At 42.0% G+C, this 20,828-nt stretch overlaps 1 protein-coding gene across 4 annotated transcripts in view; it reads left to right on the top strand.

The window, feature by feature from the left end:
- Window positions 1-20,031, top strand: part of SCG5 (secretogranin V) — a 53,125-nt gene extending 33,094 nt beyond the window's left edge. Inside the window, exons 3-7 of one of the 4 annotated variants that reach the window (XM_057724336.1) lie at window positions 4,565-4,714; window positions 7,892-7,951; window positions 8,578-8,687; window positions 15,469-15,522; window positions 19,471-20,031. In XM_057724336.1, the coding sequence (XP_057580319.1) occupies window positions 4,565-4,714; window positions 7,892-7,951; window positions 8,578-8,687; window positions 15,469-15,522; window positions 19,471-19,566 (470 nt within the window). In that variant the 3' untranslated portion in view covers window positions 19,567-20,031. Of the gene's footprint in view, window positions 1-4,564; window positions 4,715-7,891; window positions 7,952-8,574; window positions 8,688-15,468; window positions 15,523-19,470 lie in introns of all 4 variants that reach the window. The other 3 variants (XM_057724335.1, XM_057724338.1, XM_057724337.1) reach the window with 3 other exon arrangements.
- The last annotated feature ends 797 nt before the right edge of the window (window positions 20,032-20,828 follow it).

Raw genomic sequence — 20,828 nt, 5'->3', positions numbered from 1 at the left:
TGTTTTCTGTGTCTGTGAGTTTATTTCTCATTTGTAAATAAGTTCGTGTGTATCATGAAATGTGTGTTTCATTGTGTGTCTCTTACAGACTGTAAGCTCTGTGAGAGCAGGGCCCACGTTTACCTGGTTCACCATCGACCCTCTAGTCCATGTCTTGATGTGTAGTAATGTACTCAGTACATATTTTTTAAGCTGACTGAATAATGATTTTAAAATATGTTTGGTTGAGTCCGAGATGAATAGACCAAATAGCATTCATGGCATCCTAACAGTTTGGTTGACTTTGTTTCAGGTGCAATAGATCAGCATCATCTAAACATTATACTGAACCAGATAACTAGCTGGTGTCTCAATTATATCATTTTCTAATTATTTTCTATATGTGGTTACTTTTCTTGTCTATAAAATTCAAGCTCTTGGAGAGCAAAGGATAGCATTTTTTTACTTCCATCTATCTCCCATAGTTCCTCAGTATTTCTTGATTTGGTGTCATTAAATGTAGTTTTAAAAGAGCCTGTGTTATAAAGTGTCTGCCTGGTGCTAAACATCTGTTGCTTCCTCACAAGTGTGCCATTCATTCTAATGGCACTGGTGCACAGAGGTAAACAGAGCCTTGGCAGGCCTTCCGTAAAGGAAACTGTGTTTGCTTCCTTCATTAATTACTAATGGAGCATTAAGACATGCATTCTCCCTGAAGCCAAGTTGGATAATTCCTGGCACTTAAGGCTAGGGTGCTTTCAAAAGTCGAGACATGTGTTGACACACCAGAAGGCCTGCCCTACAGCAAGCACAGTGGTGGCTCTAGCGTCAAGATCGTACAGAGCTTCAAATATGTCAATACCAAGCATATCGATCTGTCCCTCTAACCTTTTGAGGATCTTAGGTTAATGTGAGATAATAAATGTGAATTTCTAGAATGTCTCTGAAGGCAGGCACCTCAGTATGAACTGGAAAAATCATCAGAGAGATACAGAAAGGTTAAAAATAAAAGAATGATCAACAATTCACCAGACAAAACCACAGAATGAGAGTGGCAATGCTAATAGAAGAAATATGTATTAAGATATGATTTGTCAATTAATTTTTTCCTTTGCCAATTGATAACACAATTAAAGTGAAGAATTTATACTCTTGGATATGCCAATTAGCATAGCATCAAAATGCTAAAGAAAAACAGTAGGAAATAAAAGATATAGACAGACACAATAATTATTGGTAGTAATAGATTTTATTGGTAGTATATAGATTTTAACTACTTATTGGTAGTGATAGATTTTAACACCTAGCCATCAGCTTATGATAAAGGGAGAAAATATGAATAAGGACATAAAAGAATATCATTAAGAATGCTGAATAATTGGCTATATTTAGATGTTTATGGGTTATGTAAAAATGCATCTTAAATACTCACATGGAAAATTTATAAAAATAATACTTCTTCTTCTTTTTTTTTTTTTTTTGGCACACGGGCTTAGTTGCTCCGCGGCATGTGAGATCTTCCTGGAGCAGGGATTGAACTTATGTCCCCTGCATTGGCAGGCGGATTCCCAACCACTGCGCCACCTAGGAAGCCCCAATACTTCTTTTTTAATGCAGAAATTTTGCAGGCTACTCACTCACAAAGCAGTGAAATATAGTATAAATGTAAACAAAACAACCCAGTTACTTTGTGGTGTCTATATTTGGAAGCTAGAGGAATCTGGAATTAAAGGAGGTACAATTATCCTTTTAAGAATAAATGTTAATCGTGACTTCCCTGGTGGTCCAGTGGTTAAGACTCCGTGCTTCCTCTGCAGGGGGCGCAGGTTCAATCCCTGGTTGGGGAGCTAAGATCCCACATGCCATGCTATGCGGCTAGAACAGACAAACAAAAAAGAATAAACATTAATCAAACATAATAAGGCAGAAAGATGCAATGTTACTTGCAAGAGACCATGTGATTCCCAGGACACTAAGAACTAACCATGATCCTACTGAATATATTAATGTTTCCAAAGAAAAAAATGTCTCGATCCAAAGGGGGAGCTAGTTCAACCAAAAAAAAGAGAAAAACAAGTGTCAGAGGACACGCCTTGGCCCAGCTCATCCAGGGGAAAAGGGAGTCCCACCCAGCTAGACTTTAAGTAATATAACCTATTGGCAAGACCATTCTGCTCATGAAGGTGGGAGGGTGGTGACTTTCGCCTGATTTTGGTCCTAGTTTCACGCACATCAGGCAGGCACCTTTTGGTTTTGATTTGGCCCTTTGTGTATAGGTCTATGTACTGGGTAATTGTGCATCAAGGGAGCTGTGTCACAGTAAGGTTAATAAATAGGAATTCAACCCTGAAATGGCTGCTCTAATGTTGGAAAAATAAGGTTCCTGAACCTTATAGGATATTAAGGCTGCAAGAGAAGAGTCCAGAAATTGACCCGCATTATATTTAAGTAAAGCAAGTTACCCAACAGAAGTTGCTCTTATTCCCCACTGTGCCTTGGTGCTCAGAGCAGGTTTTGGTGTCTATGGGGCACCTAAATATTTGTTAAAGGAATGAAGTATGTGGGAAGGACAGAATCACTTAACAAATGCTGATGGGATAATTGGTTAATTATTTTTCATTCACTAAAACACATATATATATCTTGCATCTTCTTTATCCATGCATCTGTTGATGGACACTTAAGTTGCTTTCATATCTTGGCTATTGTAAATAATGCTGCAATGAATATTGGGCTGCATATATCTTTTCAAATTAGTGTTTTCATTTTCTTTGGATAAATACCCAGGAGTGGAATTGCTGGATCATATGGTAGTTCTATTTTTCATTTTTTTGCGAAATCTCCACACTGTTTTCATAGGGGCTGTACCAGAGAGTTAATTTTTTAAAATAAATTTATTTATGGATTTATTTATTTTATTGGCTGTGTTGGGTCTTTGTGGCTGCATGCGGGCTTTCTCTACTTGTGGTGACCAGGAGCTACTCTTTATTGCGGTTTGTGGGCTTCTCATTGAGGTGGCTTCTCTTGTTGTAGGCTCTAGGTGTGCAGGCTTCAGTAGTTGTGGCACACGGGCTCAATAGTTGTGGCTTGCCAGCTCTAGAGCACAGGCTCAGTAGTTGTGGTGTACAGGTTTAGTTGCTCTGCAGCATGTGGGATCTTCCCAGCCCAGGGATTGAACCCATGTCCCCTGCATTGGCAGGCGGATTCTTAACCACTGTGCCACCAGGGAAGCCCCAAAGAGTTAATTTTAAAAACAGAAAAACTGAAAGAAATATCTAAATGTTACTTTTGAAGGGGCAATAGTTTTGTAAGTTTAGAAGGTGAGAAGAAATCACAAAGGAAAACAGTGACAAATCTGACCACATAAAGATTAAAAACGTATGTTAGCAAATTATCAATATTACAGATTTAATAACCAGGATTCAGTCAGACAACATGGGAAAGTGTTTGCAGGAAATGTAATGGCCAAAGGCCTGATATCTTTATTACGTAAAATGTTCACGCAAGTTGATAAACACTAAAATTCCAAGAGCACAGACAACTCACAGAAAAGAAATTAAAGCTGTTAATAAACACATGGAAAAATATTTGACTGAGCTAGTAATCAAAGGCATTCAAAATAAAACAGTAATTTTTCGAAAAGCCTTTTAAATTAGCAAAGGCAACATAAAACTTTATTTTTGTAAAGCCCAATGCTGGTTAGAATGTTATAAAAATGGTATTCTCAGATTTTGTGATGATATTTTCTAAATTGGTACCTCCTTTTTGGAAAACAGCTTGGCAATATAATATAAGAGCCGTAAAGTATTTATAGCCTTTGACCCAGTAATTTGACTTCTGGGAATTTCTCCTGAGGAAAACTAATCCAAAATATGGAAAAAATTAAATGCCTAAGAGTAAATTGGGAAACACTAAATATCCCACAATGGGGGAATGATTAATATGTTGTGGTAGAGCCACTGGATAGAAGACGACATAGTCATTTGTAATCATGGGGATAGAGACCATTGCAGCCACATGTTTTAATAGTAAGTGAAAAACAAATAAACACTTAGATATACAAAGATGTGCAGAGAAGAAAAGATTGGAGTAAATACACTCAATCTTAAGTGGTTGATCTAGAATGGCAGGAGGACAAAGACTTTTTTCCTCATCTCCCTTTTTTTGGTAATTGATTGTCATTCAGCCTGTTCTTTCACCTGGATGCCAGCTGCATCCTTTTCTCTTCCCCGAGCTCCATGCCCAGCATCTATGTCAGTGCCACTCATCCTCCAACTCATCCAAGAAGCCCTCCCCATCCTATCAGCCAAACGAAACGCTCCCTTTACTCTGCTCCCAGTGCTATATTTTAACATGTCTGTTCTAGCACGTATACACTGTGCCCTGTGTGGAAAGATATGTTGCACAGTATGTGTCTGTTTACATGTCTAAAATTTTAACCCCTTAGAGGGCAGGAACTGTTGGATTTCCTTTTTTCTCTCCACAGCATAGAGCGCAGTGCTTTGCCTGTATGGTATGCCTGAATAAATATCCATTGAAATGTGTGTCATTGCACTGAAATGAACTCCTTCTGATTCCCTGGCAGGTGGAGCTCATGAAGGTCTGCAGCACTTGGGTCCCTTTGGGAATATTCCAAACATCGTGGCAGAGTTGACTGGTGACAACATTCCTAAGGACTTCAGTGAAGATCAAGGCTACCCGGACCCTCCAAATCCCTGTCCTGTCGGAAAAACAGGTAGTGGGCATGCCCTTGGGTTCCCACAGAAGGGGAGGAGGCTTTGGGAGGAAATTCAAAATTCTAACATTGACTACACGTGTTCAGAGAAATAGTGTTTCTAGGCCGATGGGCCTCTGTATATTTGTATGTGGGTCGGAAAAGGAAGCTGATTCTAGACCACTTGGTGAGTTCTGGTGTTCAGATACACTCACAGAGGACTCCCTTGCCAAGGCTTTATCTTCTCACTCCCTCTTTGGGAATTGTTGCCCTTTTCTGCACTTGCTCCATTTTTAATAAAAAGGGAGAAGGGTTTTCTCTCTCTTTTTTTTTTTTTTTGCCTCTTCTGTGATACAATTGCTGCCAGCTTTTAGTGTCTTTGGAACTTATTATTTAGTATGTGGGTGATCCATGCTCATTTGTTTTCCTTACTTCTCTTGACAATTGACATTTCAACTATGTTGTAACCAGCGAGTATCTATCCTGAGATATTTCTTTGGGGGCCGGGAGATGGCATGAGAGAGAGGGGGCCCAGGAAGGTAAGAACTTGGTTAAGGAAGAAGGTGGAAACTTTCCTTGCTACTCATGTATTGCTCCCACTTTCCTACCCCCCAAAGCCAAAAAGAACAAATGGTGAGTGTGCTACACTTCTGCTGGGCTTTGAGCAGCTTACCTTGGTGGTTCAGAGTAGATGCTCTAGACTGAAGACACCTGAATTCAAATCCAAGGTCAAGATATGTCACCTTGAACAAGTTAGTGAACCACTTGCACCTCAGTTTCCTTATTTGCAAAACGGGGGTTATTGGGGAATTAAATGAAATTATCCATGTTAAACTCTCGGCACAGCACCCAGCACAGAGTAAGGACTCATTAAACATCATCCTGATTATAAATAGCTTTGCCACTCGTAAAAAGTGCATCTCTCTCCTTGGGCTTGTACTCACTCCAGCACCAGAGTAGCCTTTTCCCCCCAACCTGATAATAATATTAGGTTGTATTTATTATCTCTACTTTACATACAAGGAAACTGAAGCTTAGAAAGTAACTTGTCCAAAATTATCCATGTAGCAAGTAGTTGAGCCAAGACTCAAACCTGGATCCACCTGATTCAGGACCATGCATGCAACCACCATGACATGCTGCCTTCCTCTGAAAATTCTGACAGTATTGGCCCCTCAGCTTTTCTGAAACATGATACAGGCTGTCCCTGAAAGATATTCCTCTTTTCATTTAGGGTGAGATCTCTGTTTTCCATGGGGGACAGAGTCTCCATCCTGGGAGGGACAACCAAAGTAGTTGGATGTGGCCAAGCTAGTGTGGGGATGATGGCCAGGGACCACAGGAAAATCTGAATCAACCACATTTCACCTGGGACTTTGGCTGGGTAGGAAAAGAGGCCAGTTCAGGCTCCATGGGGATTTGGTTAAATTGATTCAATATCATGTAGTACAGTGGTTCTTAAAGTATAGTCCCAGCAGTATCAGCATTATCTGGAGACTTATGGGAAATGCAGATTTTCAGGCCCTACTCCAGACCTGTTGAATCAGAAACTCTGGGGGTAGGACCCAGAAATTCATATTCTGATCTGCTTTTTGTGTGATTCTGGAGCATACCAAAATTTTGAGAACTGCTGTTGGAGGAGAAGGGAAAGAGAACCAGAGTTTGAACCAAGAGATCTGAGTTCCTGCCCTAATCATATGATGTCAGTTCCCCTCCCTGGACCTCAGTTTTTTCATCTGTAAAATGAAGACATAGTCAGTACCTTAAAAAAAAAATTCAATGTCATCCTAGCTTATCCTGAAAAAAAAAAAAGCAAGATATAGATCTGTGTAATGAAGCACTAATTAGGAACACTTAGAAGCTCTGAGATGGAGCAGTCAAGGTGGGCTGGTAGAGTTGAATAAACACCCAGCTCCCAGGCCCTTTCTCCTATGAGATTCTCTGCCCTTTCCTTCCCTGTCTTTCCATGAAGCTAACATACTTCTCCTTTGTTCGACCGTAATCTGCATTCTAAAAAGGAACTCACTTGCTACAGTTAGCCATTATTTGTAAGACATTGCTTGAGACATGCCTCACTTGAGAATCATGACACCTCACAGTCTAGCCATGCAAGAACAGAACCGTGACTTCCCTCCCCAAGCCACACTCACCTCTGAATCATGGCTCGCTTACCCCCGTAGAGCAAGAGACAGAACTCGGAGAGGCCGTCCCACTCCTCGGGGATGGGATGTGAATTCCAGGGCACATGTTCAGACCCCAGATATCTTCGTTCCCAGAGCAGGGCTTTATCTCTGTATCTCAGTCTGGACCCACTCAGAGGTACTTGAGAAACAATTAGGAAAAGGTTGTAAAGCTGCCATAGGCAGGCTGCTTGACCTCTCTTGCTTTGCTATCCCTTTCCTCTCTGTTAATTGCTCTAGATGAAGAAGTTAGATAAATAGTTCAGTGAGAAGTGGGGAGCCGTGTTAGAGCCACGTTAGGGATTTGTTCCAAATGCTAGTGCTTTCCTCCTGAGCTTCACGCTGCTAAGCGCTGAGAGGCTGGATGCTTAAAGCCGCTGGAAGGCATCAGAGCAGGTTCAAGAGACCAGACTACCTGGCTGATTGTATTAGACCCCTTTTAGCATTGACTTTGATGCCTCACTATCCCTTTGAAAGGAGGTCGCTTTCATCCTCCTAGTCCTGCACAAAATTCACATTGCTCCGCGGCCCCCCTTTTTAAAGCTGCTGTCTAAAGCACATTAGAGACAGAAAAAAAATGACTCATTTTCAGAGCATCATGTCTAGTAATGATGGGGCTTAGGTAAAAAGCAGCAGCCAAGAGGAATAACCTTTCTTGGGTTCGAATGGAAGGCATGCTTTATTTCAAAGAGCATTGATAATAGGAATTGTCATTTAAACAGAGATGGTGAGAAGGGAACTAAAACATAGAGGAAACCTATTATGTGCCAGATGCTCTATATGTGATCATCTCTGTTCCTCACAGCTACCCTGTAAGGTAAGGATTTGATTATTCACATCTCATAGATGAATAAATGGACTTGGAGAGACTAACTTTCCCAAGGAACTAAGCCCATCTGTCACTCATGAGCTAGGATTTGAACCCTGATCTCGGGTCTATCCGTCTGACTCCAAGCTTACCCCGTTACTACTACAACACACAACATCAAGTACTATCTAATAATTATTGTTCTTATAGAATGGACTTTCTCCAAGAAGCCAAAATCATTTCTAAAGAGCTCACCCAAGAGAAAACAGAGTGAGTCATGTGGAATAGAAGTATATCAGTTAAGGAAATACTTGCTGTCATGACAGATAAAAAATAATAGTGGCTTAATACGATAGAAGTTTATTTCTCTTTTGTGCAAAGTCCTGCAGAGGTGGCTGAGGGTGTGATGCAGGTGGATGGTTCAGCGACCCAGACCACCATCTTTCGTCTTTGCACTTGACGTCCACAGTTGCCCTGATCAGCAGCATGTAGCAAGCAGACCAGCAGATGCCAGGGGGTTGGGGGGAGAAGGAGAGGGACCATGTAGAAGGTTTTCACGGGCCAGGCCTGGAGGTGGAGTTCATTACTTCTACCCACATTCCATTGGCCTAAACCCAGGCATATGACTCCACCTGATTGCATAGCAAGGCTGGGAAATCAGCCATGTGCCGATGGGGAATGGGAAGTGGGTTTGGGAAGCAGCCAGCTAGTCTCTGCCACGGGTAGGAGAGGAGTGGGTGTCTGGGATGAGCAAATCCCAGAAGGAAAGTGACTTAGAGTGACTGATCTGCATAGATTCTGACCTTTGGGTGTCTAGTTGTTTTTAATAAATTAACTCTTAGAATAACAATAGATGCCTGGGCTGTTCCTCACAAACCTTTTGTTGTTTGCAGTAGATGATGGATGTCTAGAAAACACCCCTGACACGGCAGAGTTCAGTCGAGAATTCCAGTTACACCAGCACCTTTTTGATCCAGAACATGACTATCCAGGCTTGGGCAAGTGGGTAAGTCCAATCTTAATTGCTAGTAGGTCTTATATTCCAGTACTTTGAAGGTACTGATGGCAGAGATAAGTGCTATGGGTGGGGAGAGAGAAGAAAAATTGTTTAGAAGCTGATTTTTTTTTTTTCCAGAAATCTCTGGTTGAGAGAGACTTTAGTTCCAAACCACACTCACTGTCTAGGGTGCAACACACCAACCCATCCAAAGAATCAGGGACCTGAACCAATCTTGTTGGCTCTAGTTTCCAGAGGTTTCTACACTGGTCTACTCCGCAGCCTGTGTCATAACATGTCCTAAAGTCTCACCAGTGTTCCATGCAGCTCTTATAGGAAGTATATGATATTTTTGTTTAAAAAATAAAGGATACTAAGAAAATTTGCAAGTTTTATCTCTAGACAGAGGGAGATGATCTCTGCAGGACTAAGGGAAGACCATGCCAGAAGCTGAGAAACAGACATGTAATTCTGCTTTATGGAAAGAGAAGATAAATTCCAAAATGTGTAGCAGTAATCTTACTGTCAATACCAGGCAAGATTCTATAACTGCCAGTTAAGGAAATTGTTTATAAGCACTTGGAAGAGAAATCATGACCATTTGGCATAGGTTTGCTAAAAAACAAGTTTTGTCAATCTAATTGTATTCTTCTGCTTGCCAGCATTCTTCATTTACTTGCCAGCTTGATGAGGGAAATGAAGTGAGCATGGTGCATTTGGACTTCAGCAAAGTCTTTGATGAGCTCTTTCATGATCTGTTGGAAGAGGTGGAGAGATACAGCCTAGGCAGGAGAATGTCACCAGAAGGGAGCTCGTTAAAGAGTCCACGTGAAGGAGGGAAGCGATTTCACGTGATACCCTGTGTGTCTTAGTGCTGTCCCACGCTACATTTTTATAAATGTTTGTGATAAAAACTATAGAATGTGTACTTATCAGATTCTCAAAGAATGACGTGAAGTTGGAAGGGAGAGCACTGAATGACAGAGTTGGGATTCAAGAAGATCCCAACAGGCTGGAACAATGAATTGAGCAAGATCACAATTGAATGGAGAGAGATCTATCTTCCTGTGGTTTGGATGATGTAATCAAATGCTGAAGCCATGTGAGCAAAGTGGAAAAACACTAAGGAGTGTTAGTTGACATATATATAGGTGGTCAGTACATCTGTGGAAGGAGTGAGTGAATGAGGAATGAGCAGATGCTTCTAGGCGCCTAAGCCCCTCTAAAGCTACAGGTCTCTTCTCAGTTCATTACTGGCAGCCAACTTGCTGCCTACTTTACTGGGAATACTGTAGTCTCAGGACTAAGTTCTCTCCCTTCCTTTTACATTCTTTCAGAGAGAGAGGTCCTTCCTCATTAGTAACCACTTTCATTTTTCTGTCACCTCTTCCATCATCCAAGCACTGAGTTTGATTCCCTCTTCTGTCAGCATGCACGTTTTCTGACTTAAAGCAACAAAGCAACAATACCCTCTAAGTTAATTTTGCTTCCTCCATTATGCATTATCCTACTTTTCTTCTTTTTCATAAGCAGTTCTGTTAGGGAGAATTTGTAGACCCATCCTGAAGCTTATTAGCAGTGTTTAAATATGTTGAATTACATAGGCAATCATCTATAGGTTCTTGAATAGGAGACCGAAATCATGAAAGTCTTGTATAAAAGTTATCCTGGTGGCACAGGGGAGGATGAAACAGAGAGAGAAGAGATTAAAAGCAGGAAAAAAGTAGAGGAGGTAATTGTAGTTGTGAAGGCTGTGAACACAGAGAATTTAAGTGGATCTCACCAATATGATGAGAACCTAAAACATTTCAAAGGGGACCAGGGAACTGACAAGAATTGGTATATGGCATAAACATAGCATGAGGAGGAAAAAAGAGCTATATCAGGTTTATAAGAAGTGGAAGGTATGAACTTTTCCTCTGAGGAAATTAAAAAAAAAAAAAAAAGAAAGAAAGGAAGAAGAGAGGGAGGTAGGCAGAAAAGAAGAGAGCAGAGAGAGGGTAGGAAAAATTAGAAGATCACAGCAGAGCACTGGGAAGGAATCCATAAGAGATGGGCAAAAGTACTGCCAAAGAGAAGCAGGGGCCAGGATGGAGCCTGCTTTGTTCCAGGCACTGTGTTAGGTGCTTGATGTACAGGAGTCATCAACATGGTCCTTACCCTGAGCTTACCATCTTGTGATCAATTGCATGAAAATGAAATGAACCCAGCTTAGCACTGCTCAGCTTCCTGATCCAGCTATACCATGAGTATACGAGGCTCAGTTGCTGGGGAAGATGGAAGAGAAGGGCAGAGGAAGACCCAGGACTGAGCACTCACATGGCCAACTGTACAATAACCACTGGGGGTGTCAAAGGCACTTAAAAGGGCAGCACTGAATTCCAGGGTGAGCCGTCTACCTCGCATGACTGGTAGGCTGGAAATGAGGGAAGGAAGCAAGGGGAAATGGGGAACCGTCTGAGTGAGGGCAGAGAGCCCAACTGAGGAAGTGGGAGGGATGGAAACTTCTCTGCTGCCAACTTTCCTCACCTCTTCTTGAAAACCTGGGCAGATTTCTCTCGTCACGTTCCACTCACTCCCAGCACTCCAGTACTAGGTCAGCCACCATCTCTCATTCTTTTTGCTTCCTTCTCTGAATACTGATTTGTTTTCTCTCAGTCACTCCCATTCTTTGTCTACATCAGAGCTAAACACTAGAAATTAGGACTATTACAGATCAATGACCAGGAACAATGTTTACATGCCTTTCTCATCTGTAATTATGTGTCTGTTTAAACTTGTTTCCTTCATTTATTTTCTCATGACCACCTAGCAGTCAAACATGATTTGCTTGATCTTTGCATGGAAGTGTGAATTGAGTGTGTCTTGCTTTTCCAAGCTGGGGTCCCCAAGCTTTCCTTAGTGTTTATAAAGAATGATGGTCTCAAGCTTGTCTTAAGCTCCCCTATCCTTTAAGTTAACAGAGGAATTATCTTTCACAGGAGAACTGCACACAAGACCCTGATTCCTTATTTCCTAGTAATGTTTCCCTGTCTTTGATATTAGCTGGAGCTCAGCTGGGTCTTGAGCAGAGATTCACATATTATAAATATCAGCTTCTAATTTCCTGCGTTTCTCTCTCTTTGTTAATGCATGAAGACACATTTATTAAATGCACATCATATGCCTTGCAGGCCCTGTGTTAGGTGAAGGGAAAACAAAGATGACAGTGAGAGTCATTTTATTTTATAATAAGATAGTAAGCAGTCCTATTCGTTGAGCACGTACTGTGTGGCAGACACCAGTTTGCATAAATTATTTCATTCAGTCTGCCTTTCCCTATCAAGCTCATTTTACAGATGTGAAAATACAGGCTTTAGGGAGTCGGAATAGCCGCCCAATACCACAGAGCTGATGATCGGCAGAGCTGGGATTTGAACCAGACCATTCGGTTCTGGGAGTTCTGTGAAAACTGCATAAATTCCTTACCTTGTCATGGCTCCCGGCTCATTGTGTGTCCCGTACAGCGGTCCTGTTGGGTCCTATCTAGGACTGGTTGTCTTCGAGACAATGTGTGTGTCCACAGCATGGAGCGACCGTAACGCAGGCTGGCGACCAGAGATGTCAGCCACCCCCCTCCTTCACACAGGCATTGCTGAGTGTTACTCACTTAGGAACGAGTTGTCTCGAAAAGCAAATGTTTCTCCTTTCCAAGTGCTTTTCGCGTCTTTTCATCAGCAGCTTGGGTGATTAGAGGCTCCTCCTTAATCGGACGCAGCTGAACTGAGCCACGAACCTGAGCCATGGGAGAAATGAGACACAGGACCCTCGCCTTCATCTTTCATGCCCTCGATGTGCCTGAAGAGTCGGATACTCTTCAGTTTGGCGTTCTCTCATTTCCATGTCATTAGACACGAGCTATGCCTTTCTGATAGGTTCTTAGTAGTTCCCTCAGGAGGCACGTGAAGCCAGCTTGTCCCAGAATTGGTGGTGACTTGGGTAAAGTGGTATCTGTCAGGTTTCTCCAGTGTAAAATTACTATTTTCCCCTTTGAAATTAATAATTAATCTGTGGGGGATTTACTTCAAGACTGTATAAATATTCTGTCCCCATTAAACTTTCAACTAACAATTTTTTTTAAAGATTTATTTATTATTTTTTTATTTTTGGCTGCATTGGGTCTTCATTGCTGTGCATGGGCTTTCTCTAGTTGTGGCAAGTGGGGGCTACTCTTTGTTGCAGTGCACGGGCTTCTCATTGCAGTGGCTTCTCTTGTTGCGGAGCACAGGCTCTAGGTGCACAGGCTTCAGTAGTTGTGGCTCGTGGGCTCTAGAGCTCAGGCTCAGTAGTTGTGGTGCACAGGCTTAGTTGCTCTGTGGCATGTGGGATCTTCCCGGGCCAAGGCTCGAACCTGTGTCCCCTGCACTGACAGCAGATTCTTAACCACTGAGCCACCTAGGAAGTCCTCAGCTAACAATTTCTGTATCCATTGATGACACTCACCAGAATCAATGATAACTATGGTAGTTGTAAAATGATTTTTTTTAAACTCTGCTATTCTTTCAGCATTTCTTAGTTGTCATTCTAAGTAAGAGTTTCCCCTGCTCCCCATTTATTTATTTGTTTTAAAATTTATTCGTATAGGTTCACTGTTTCCTACTATTAGTTATTTTGCTGTTCAAACTGTCCTAGATTTAGTCAGTGGGAGTCTCTGCAGGCTGGTTTCTCTTTCCTTTCACCATGTCTCATCACTTTTTGAGTACTTCCTTACTACTTACTGGCCCAATTAGATACCCCAACTTCATTCATCCTTGCACTTTCCCTGCCCTAGCCCTGGAGTCAGACGTTTCTCCAAGAAGCCTCCCTGCTTCCATTTAGGAATGGAATTTGAAACCAAGTTCTGGGCAATTGTCCAAAGTCTTGATGGCACAATGGAAAACCTTCTTTATGAACGCAAACCTGCTGCTCACATGGAAAACAGGCTTACCGCTCCCCCCTCCCCAACCCATCTATAGGGAATGGGTGTCAGGAGAGGAGCTGGTTTCTTCGCATTCGTTTTGTACACTTCTTTCACCCACCCTAGACCTGCCGATCCCTACCTTTATATCCATACAATAGTGGCGCTAATCAGGAATGCCAAGGCCGCTGTCAGGCTGGGATGGGAAAGCATCCTGCTAATCCTAACCTGGGCTCTTAGGGAAACACAGGAAACACAGAGACCATCCTGGAGAGGAAGGCTTGCCCGACCTTCGCATTTCTTTTTGAATGAAAGCTCTTATGAGTATAACCTGCCCCACGACCTTCTACAGGGTAGTAACTAAAATGCTGCTGTTCTTTACCCTTCTGGTGGCACAGAGGACCTCTGCCATGGCCGATCCAGCTCGCAGGCCCCTGTGCTCTCTCTCCAGCTCAGGCCACCAGTCCCAGTGACGCACATGAAGAAGCCTCTTTCCTGGCCCCCTATCTCCCAACCCGTCTCCCCAGGTTTGGCATGAACTCCCAGGTCATTCTCTTGCATCAGGAATTGTCCCAGCCACAGAAAGGCAAGTACAGATGACAGGAATGAGCCTCACAGCGATATCCTCATTCCTTGAGTGAATGAGCTGCACATCCGTCTTTTCTCTCTTCTGAGATTAAACTGACCAGTTCCCCAAAGAAGCATGAGATGGAGGCTGTGGAGGCTCCTTGACACCCTGGCACGGCCTCCCTCCATGCATAGTTGAGGTTGGGCAAGAGATACGTTGTAAATTGTGGGTGGAGTAGATTTTAATGAACATGAAAACTATGAAGCTCTTTCTTGGCATTTGTCATTTTCATTTCCAAATCTACCATGAAAAGAAAAACTTGATATTCAGACAGCTCAGAAGATACAAGGATTATATAAACTTGTTCCTTACCAGAACTCTGTCGTCTCCTTTTTATTTTCTTAAATCAATGTCAGGGTATTTTATTTAGAGTAAGATGAATCACCTCTTTTATACATTATCTCCCTTCTGATTAAAAAATCAAATAAAGAAACAACCTAAGAAAGCTCCCTATTCCCCTTCTCCAGTTCTCCCTTCAGGTTAAGTATTCTGTCTCTTACAATCACAACAGAAGGGAAGTCTATTCAGCATGCATCTGATATTCTAGAGCTCATTTAAGTCCACTATGTGTTTGAAATCCAGCGATATGTGGAAACACTTATACACACTGTGGTAACGCAGCTGGTCCCCACCCCCACCCCAACATAACTTTCCTTCTGCCAAGAAGTTTTTTGGCAGTTTTTAAAAGGTTCACTCTATTAAAAATGTTATAGACCAAATGGTTTTCCAATTGTCTTGACTGGGGGCAGTGACTCAAGCCACAAGAGGAAGGGTTGCAGAAGTCGGATGTCTCGTTTATTTACATAGAGGATTGTCACTAATAGTCAGACACTACTCTAGAGAACAGTTTATGTGTACAGCTCATAAAAAGGGAGTTAGATACCGAAGTAAAATAAGATAAAATTGTTTGTTTTAAACAAGGGCTGTTCAAAGTGAGGAGATGGGTCTCCAGTGCCCCTTGTGTGTTCGAATGGCGCATTTTCTTGTTTATGTGATTGTTGATGACATTGGTGTGCCTTGGGGCATTGCAGAGAACTTTATTAAAAGCTGCACAACCGCCAGCTTTTCTCTTGTGGTCTATCTTTCTGACACGACATTCCTTTCATCTGGCTTTGTTTCCAAAATATGTGTATGCAAATATCCAGGGGACACACCAAGTATAAAATAGACGTTGACCAAATGTGATCATACTTCTGCATTTGTGTTTTCTTTTATTCCCACTCTAGAACAAGAAGTTCCTTTATGAGAAGATGAAGGGAGGACAGAGACGCAAGCGGAGGGTAACAGCTGGCTGGCTGGGGGGCTGTGGGGATGCCTGGAGCTTTCTGAGCGGGACAGTTGACAGGCTGTTACCCTCAGAGGTCATGTGCAGTCCTGGGAGGGCTGAATAGTGGTCCCGACTGACAGGGGCCATGCCTGAAAAGTCTGCCCTTGGCTTCTGCGATGTCTTCCCCAAGCTCTAGCACGATTTTTAGTGGCATGTCAAGTTTTGTGGTAATTCTACCATCTCCATTGCACCCACGAAATGTCAAATGTCAATTGCATCTCTGCCATAGCTGTAGGGATGCGGGGAGTACAGGAGGGTATGTCTTTCCTCAAAGGGTCTGTAGGCCGCTGGGGGAAACTGCTCACACCTCTGCATCAATTATATAAAAACTCGAGACGGGAACCAGGACGTGTTGAGCTGCCTGCTCCCTCAAATTGTTTTTTTTTTTTTAATTTATTTATTATTTTTTGGGGGGGTACACCAAGTTCAATCATCTGTTTTTATATACATATCCCCATATTCCCTCCCTCCCTCAACTCCCCCCCCCCACCCTCCTCAAATTGTTTTGAAGGAATATGGGGGTAAAAGAGGAGATGAAACAAACCTCATTCCTTCTACATACTTTTTTCTTGGTCTAGACAGATTGATGTAAAAATTCACTAGATGCATTATGTTTGTTTGCTGGCTGGTGAATTTACTGCAGGCTTAGTTATTAACTATCTTGCGGCTGCCCAAGGTGCTGTGCATTCAGCCACGACAGTGATACCTCTTGTGAAGCTGATGTCGATTTGCTTTGGGTTTCCAATGTGTTTTATGGTGTTGAGACTGAATAAGTGGTCAGCAGTTGGTGCCTTACTAGACAAAACCATCTGCCATTTTTTTTTTTTTTTTTTGGATCAAGTGGAGGAAAAAGTTAAAGTCCTGCTTATTACATAGCAAAGTACTGCCAGATAGTAATCATTTTAGTTAAAATATACAAAGCAAACAGTATACCCAAGGTCACTGGCTGTGTATGTAGAATAGCAAGTGCCTGGATCCTGGCAAAATTTGGGAATCTGGACTGTGGTAATTGTGGCCATTCTGAATAGTTTTGCCAAATCCAGGCAGAGAATGCTTTAAGAGGTGTGGATTTTCTGGACATAGCATTAATTGCTTAGGCCCCCAAAACAGAAAGTTCCAAGCCCCTGTGCCACCTGACAAATACAGAAGACCCAGGGCCAGTTTTCTATTCGAGAAGCAAAGTTTGGCTTCAGAGAGTTAATGGGGTTATTAGGAGTTTTTCTTGGGTGATTCCAGTTTCCAGTGGCAGATGGTGGCAGGAAAGGTCTGAAGGGTATCATGTGGTCTTGAGAGAACATCAAGAAATTCTATTCCAAGGGCTCAGAATACCCATAAATTACCAGTAAGATGGCTCAAGCATCTCCCCATGGCACAGCAAGGACATTTCCAAATCAGGCCAATGACAATACCGATATGAGTAACTTAGCATGAAGCTATAATCGCCTTTACTTCCTGGCTCACTATTCCTCCTGCCCTGACTTGGTTAATGACCATGGGTCATGATTTAGGTCATTTTTCCATGAGACCAATGATTACCAAAAGTCAGGATTCTGGCTAGAACACATGTTAAAGGATTTTACTTTGGCTTCAACTCCCTCCGCATAGGAAAGGCTTAGAGTTGATGAAAATAAGGGTCACTTTGACCCAGAAGTATCAGGTTCTTCCTATTCCCAAACATCTATTGATACAAAGATCCATGGTCATGTCATAAACCAGGGGCCTCTCAGGTCTGGTGGAGAAATGGAACTTGCCTCCCCTGTCACCAGGCCTCAGATGATGCTCCCACCTTAATTGAAGACTTTAACCACTCTCTCAAGTGCACGGATTAATATAAAGAAATTATGGGCTTTTGTGAAAAATCAAGGCTTTCTCCACTGAAGCTCAACATCTGCTGTGGTTTGCAGAGGTCATCAAAAGCAGGCATCTCATCCCAATGGTTCTGCCAGTTGTGAAATGGCAATAATGTGCTCTGTGTAACCTAGCCAGTCTGTCACCCAAGGGAGAAGGTAAATGTATAAATGCCTTGAGTTCCTCAGAGGATAATTAAAATCAAGTATCATCATTATTATTATTCTTATGTGTAGGATTCAGTACTCAGAGATATGTATCAAAAAATTTCAAACCCCACGTGCTGCAACTAAGACCCGGCACAGCCAAATAAATAAACAAATAAATATTAAAAAAAATAAAACAAAATACTATCATAGTTTAAATTTAAAGAAAAAGTTCGAGAGATCGCTCCTTTTACTTCCTCATTAATTCACTTCTCCTGCCTTCCATCATGTGGCATGTTCTGGGTCTGCTGAGAAAGACTTGCCCCCATGACAGTCCCTTACCAGGAGGGCTTCTCCCCAGAGTTACAGCAGAGCCTCAGCTGGTTTTATGTAACTTTCTGTACTTGCTCAAATCCTAGTTGCTTCAAGAGTAAAAGGTCAATTCACCTTTGAAATGACTTTGCAAACGGTTTAACTCTTAAGATGTATCTTAATATTTCAGATCTACTATTTATTGTATTTAAAGAGTTTATCATCCTTTTGTTCCCATATCTGATAAACACGAATATCTCATATCCTTTTAAATATATTAGAATTTCCAGAATATATTTTTTACTAAAAAACAATCAAAATATTTATAATACCAAGTATACTTTTTCAGCCTACACATGCTCCACCTAGCCAGAGATTCCCTGGGATAGGCCAGGCCATTCTAGTTGACAATTCCTGATATAAAAAGGTATGTTAGTTATTTAAAATATTTTAAAGATGCTTCCCAGAAAAGTGCTGTTATTTGCTGACATACTGTGTTTCAGATAAGTGAGGACAATACATACTTTGTAATTCTCAGCTTGTTTGTGATGCATTTTTTGCAGGATGAGTGGGGGCCTTTCCTCATTCATGCTTTACCTGTCAGAACGTGGAAGGACATTTATAAATACTAAACTTGGATTCCAGGCCTTCTTTTGTAGAGAATGTGTGCTCACCCTTCGGAAGTTATGGTAGACAGTGTCCCATGGGCAAGAGAGACCCCCTGTGAAATGCTTCCATTCATCTATGGGGACTAGGGATGCGATCATTTGTAACTACAGCTTCTTTCTTATATTTTTGTTCAGTTACTGGCAGGCAACTTCAGTAAACAAATATCTTCCAAAACGTTTGACTTTTTTTCTGCTTGCTAAATACTATATGGTAAATCTCCAATTACTAGTTCAAATCCAAACCTCAACAAATAGATATAGATTAGAGAAGGAATGGCAAAACCTTGACTCATTCAGAGCACCGACAGCTGAAAGGGATTTCAGATGGTGGCGTCTTGAGTCAAAAATAAAGGAGCTCTCTGCGTAACGTCCTTCTTTTCTTCCGCTTTTGAATTTGACGGAGGGAAGGTGAACATGATTGCTAGAGCTCCTGATGAGTCCTCTTTAAGTAGAACACTGCTTTGGAAGAATCAGTCGCAGCAACAGGTGATCTGTGGTCACTCTGCAGATACGAATTCTCATCTGGCCCCGCTCCGTCATCTTCTTTAGAACATTCTTCTTGTGACATGATTTAATGCAGTTTGTAGTCTCTCTCCCCTAAAGTAAGGCCATATGATAATTGTTTCATGTGAGGCTTTGTATCTAAGTTAACAGTGAGGGCTAATTAGCTGGTTCACTTCAAATCTTTATGCCAAAAAAGTGGGTGGGGCCAAATTGCAACTGATAATTGTTGTGTGAAAGACATAATTAGACACATCTGTCAGTCTGTTTCTCTGGCCACTGAAGTATTGATTCGTGCATTGGAGTAGGTAGGCAGCACTGTTACCTTGTTAACGCTGTAGGCCAGAAACAATTCTTGTTCACCTCTTCTGTGAGATGTCTGTATCTGATGTTCACGTATGATTCCAAACCATATATTTTTTTCAGAGTGTCAACCCATATCTACAAGGACAGAGACTGGACAACGTTGTTGCAAAGAAGTCAGTCCCCCATTTTTCAGATGAGGATAAGGAACCAGAGTAAAGTGAAGATGCTGAGTGGAAAGTCACACGACCTGTGAGACCTCCTTGGTATTGCTTATGCGCACGTGTTGTTAGAACCCCTGTGAATGGCAGCATGTTTCCAGTTTAGACAACTATGGATGAAAAGCAGCTGTATTTTGATATCGTGCTGTCCTTCACACCGATAGCTCTGCTTTCTGCTAAATTAGGATGAGCTTTTTTTTCTTTAAATGTGGATCTGCAATGAGTATTAAAATTAAAGTATGTACATCAACAACAATAAAAAGCAAATGAATGAAATGTCCTCCAGTTTCTTACAGTTTAAAATGGTGTTTTGGCCAAGTCTGTAAAAAGCTGGCATTTGATTTTGATTATGTAGTTCATCCAGCCCAGGGGCATTGTTACACACCAGTAAAGAAGACTGTACCCAGGAGGAGGAGCTGACACGTTTCACTTGGCTGCATCTTGATAAATGTGTATGCAAGCACAGGTATGAGAAGTTTGTTTTTATTTAGATCAGTATAAAAACAATTTCTTTGCTTACTAAAACAAACTCACAAATATGATCTTATTTGATCTTATCAATAATACTGTGAAGTACATGAGGGGGTGGTATTGTTATTCCCATTTTATAGATGGTGGGACTGAGACTCAGCTTCCATGAAAAGCTGAAAGTGGCACAGCCAGTACATGGGGACTAAGGTCTGCTGACTCGGAGTTATTTTATTCAGCAAACATTGGGTTCCTACCATGTGCCAGGCACAGGGCTGGGCCCTGGGAGGGGGGGGGGTGCACTGGGGACTCAGAGTGATGCCAACAAGGTTCTCAGGCAGCAAAGCATCCAGTCCGTGAGCTCCGAGTAGGTCAGTCAGCTCCATGCTGCCTTTAAAGTTTGGAATGGCAGATACAGACGTGCACTCCTGCCTGTTTCTGAAGAGGCATGCAATTTTCGTTCAGCCAAGTCCTCCCAAGTCAGAAAATCAATTCAGTGAAAGCCTGGCAGGAACTGGTTCACTGGAAAAGTTCCAGATTTTCAAAGGGACCTGTGATTCCCCCCCAAAAAGTTAGAAATCACTGCTGAGAGTAGTTGTGTGAGACATGTTGGTCCTCACTGAGGAATAGAAAAGTTTGTCATGAGGGGCTCTTGAGAAATAAAGAAGAGGGTCGAGGAACTTATGTGGATTTCAGAAGGAAATTGTCATGGCCAATAATCATCAATGGCTAATAACCACCAGGTGAAAGACCAAGGAGTTAATTGCTAATAGATCAATCAGGCCAGCAGCA

The sequence above is a fragment of the Hippopotamus amphibius genome, chromosome 2, assembly GCF_030028045.1.
Source record: "Hippopotamus amphibius kiboko isolate mHipAmp2 chromosome 2, mHipAmp2.hap2, whole genome shotgun sequence".
Lineage (NCBI taxonomy): Eukaryota > Metazoa > Chordata > Mammalia > Artiodactyla > Hippopotamidae > Hippopotamus > Hippopotamus amphibius.
This window is presented reverse-complemented; position numbering and strand designations above follow the sequence as displayed.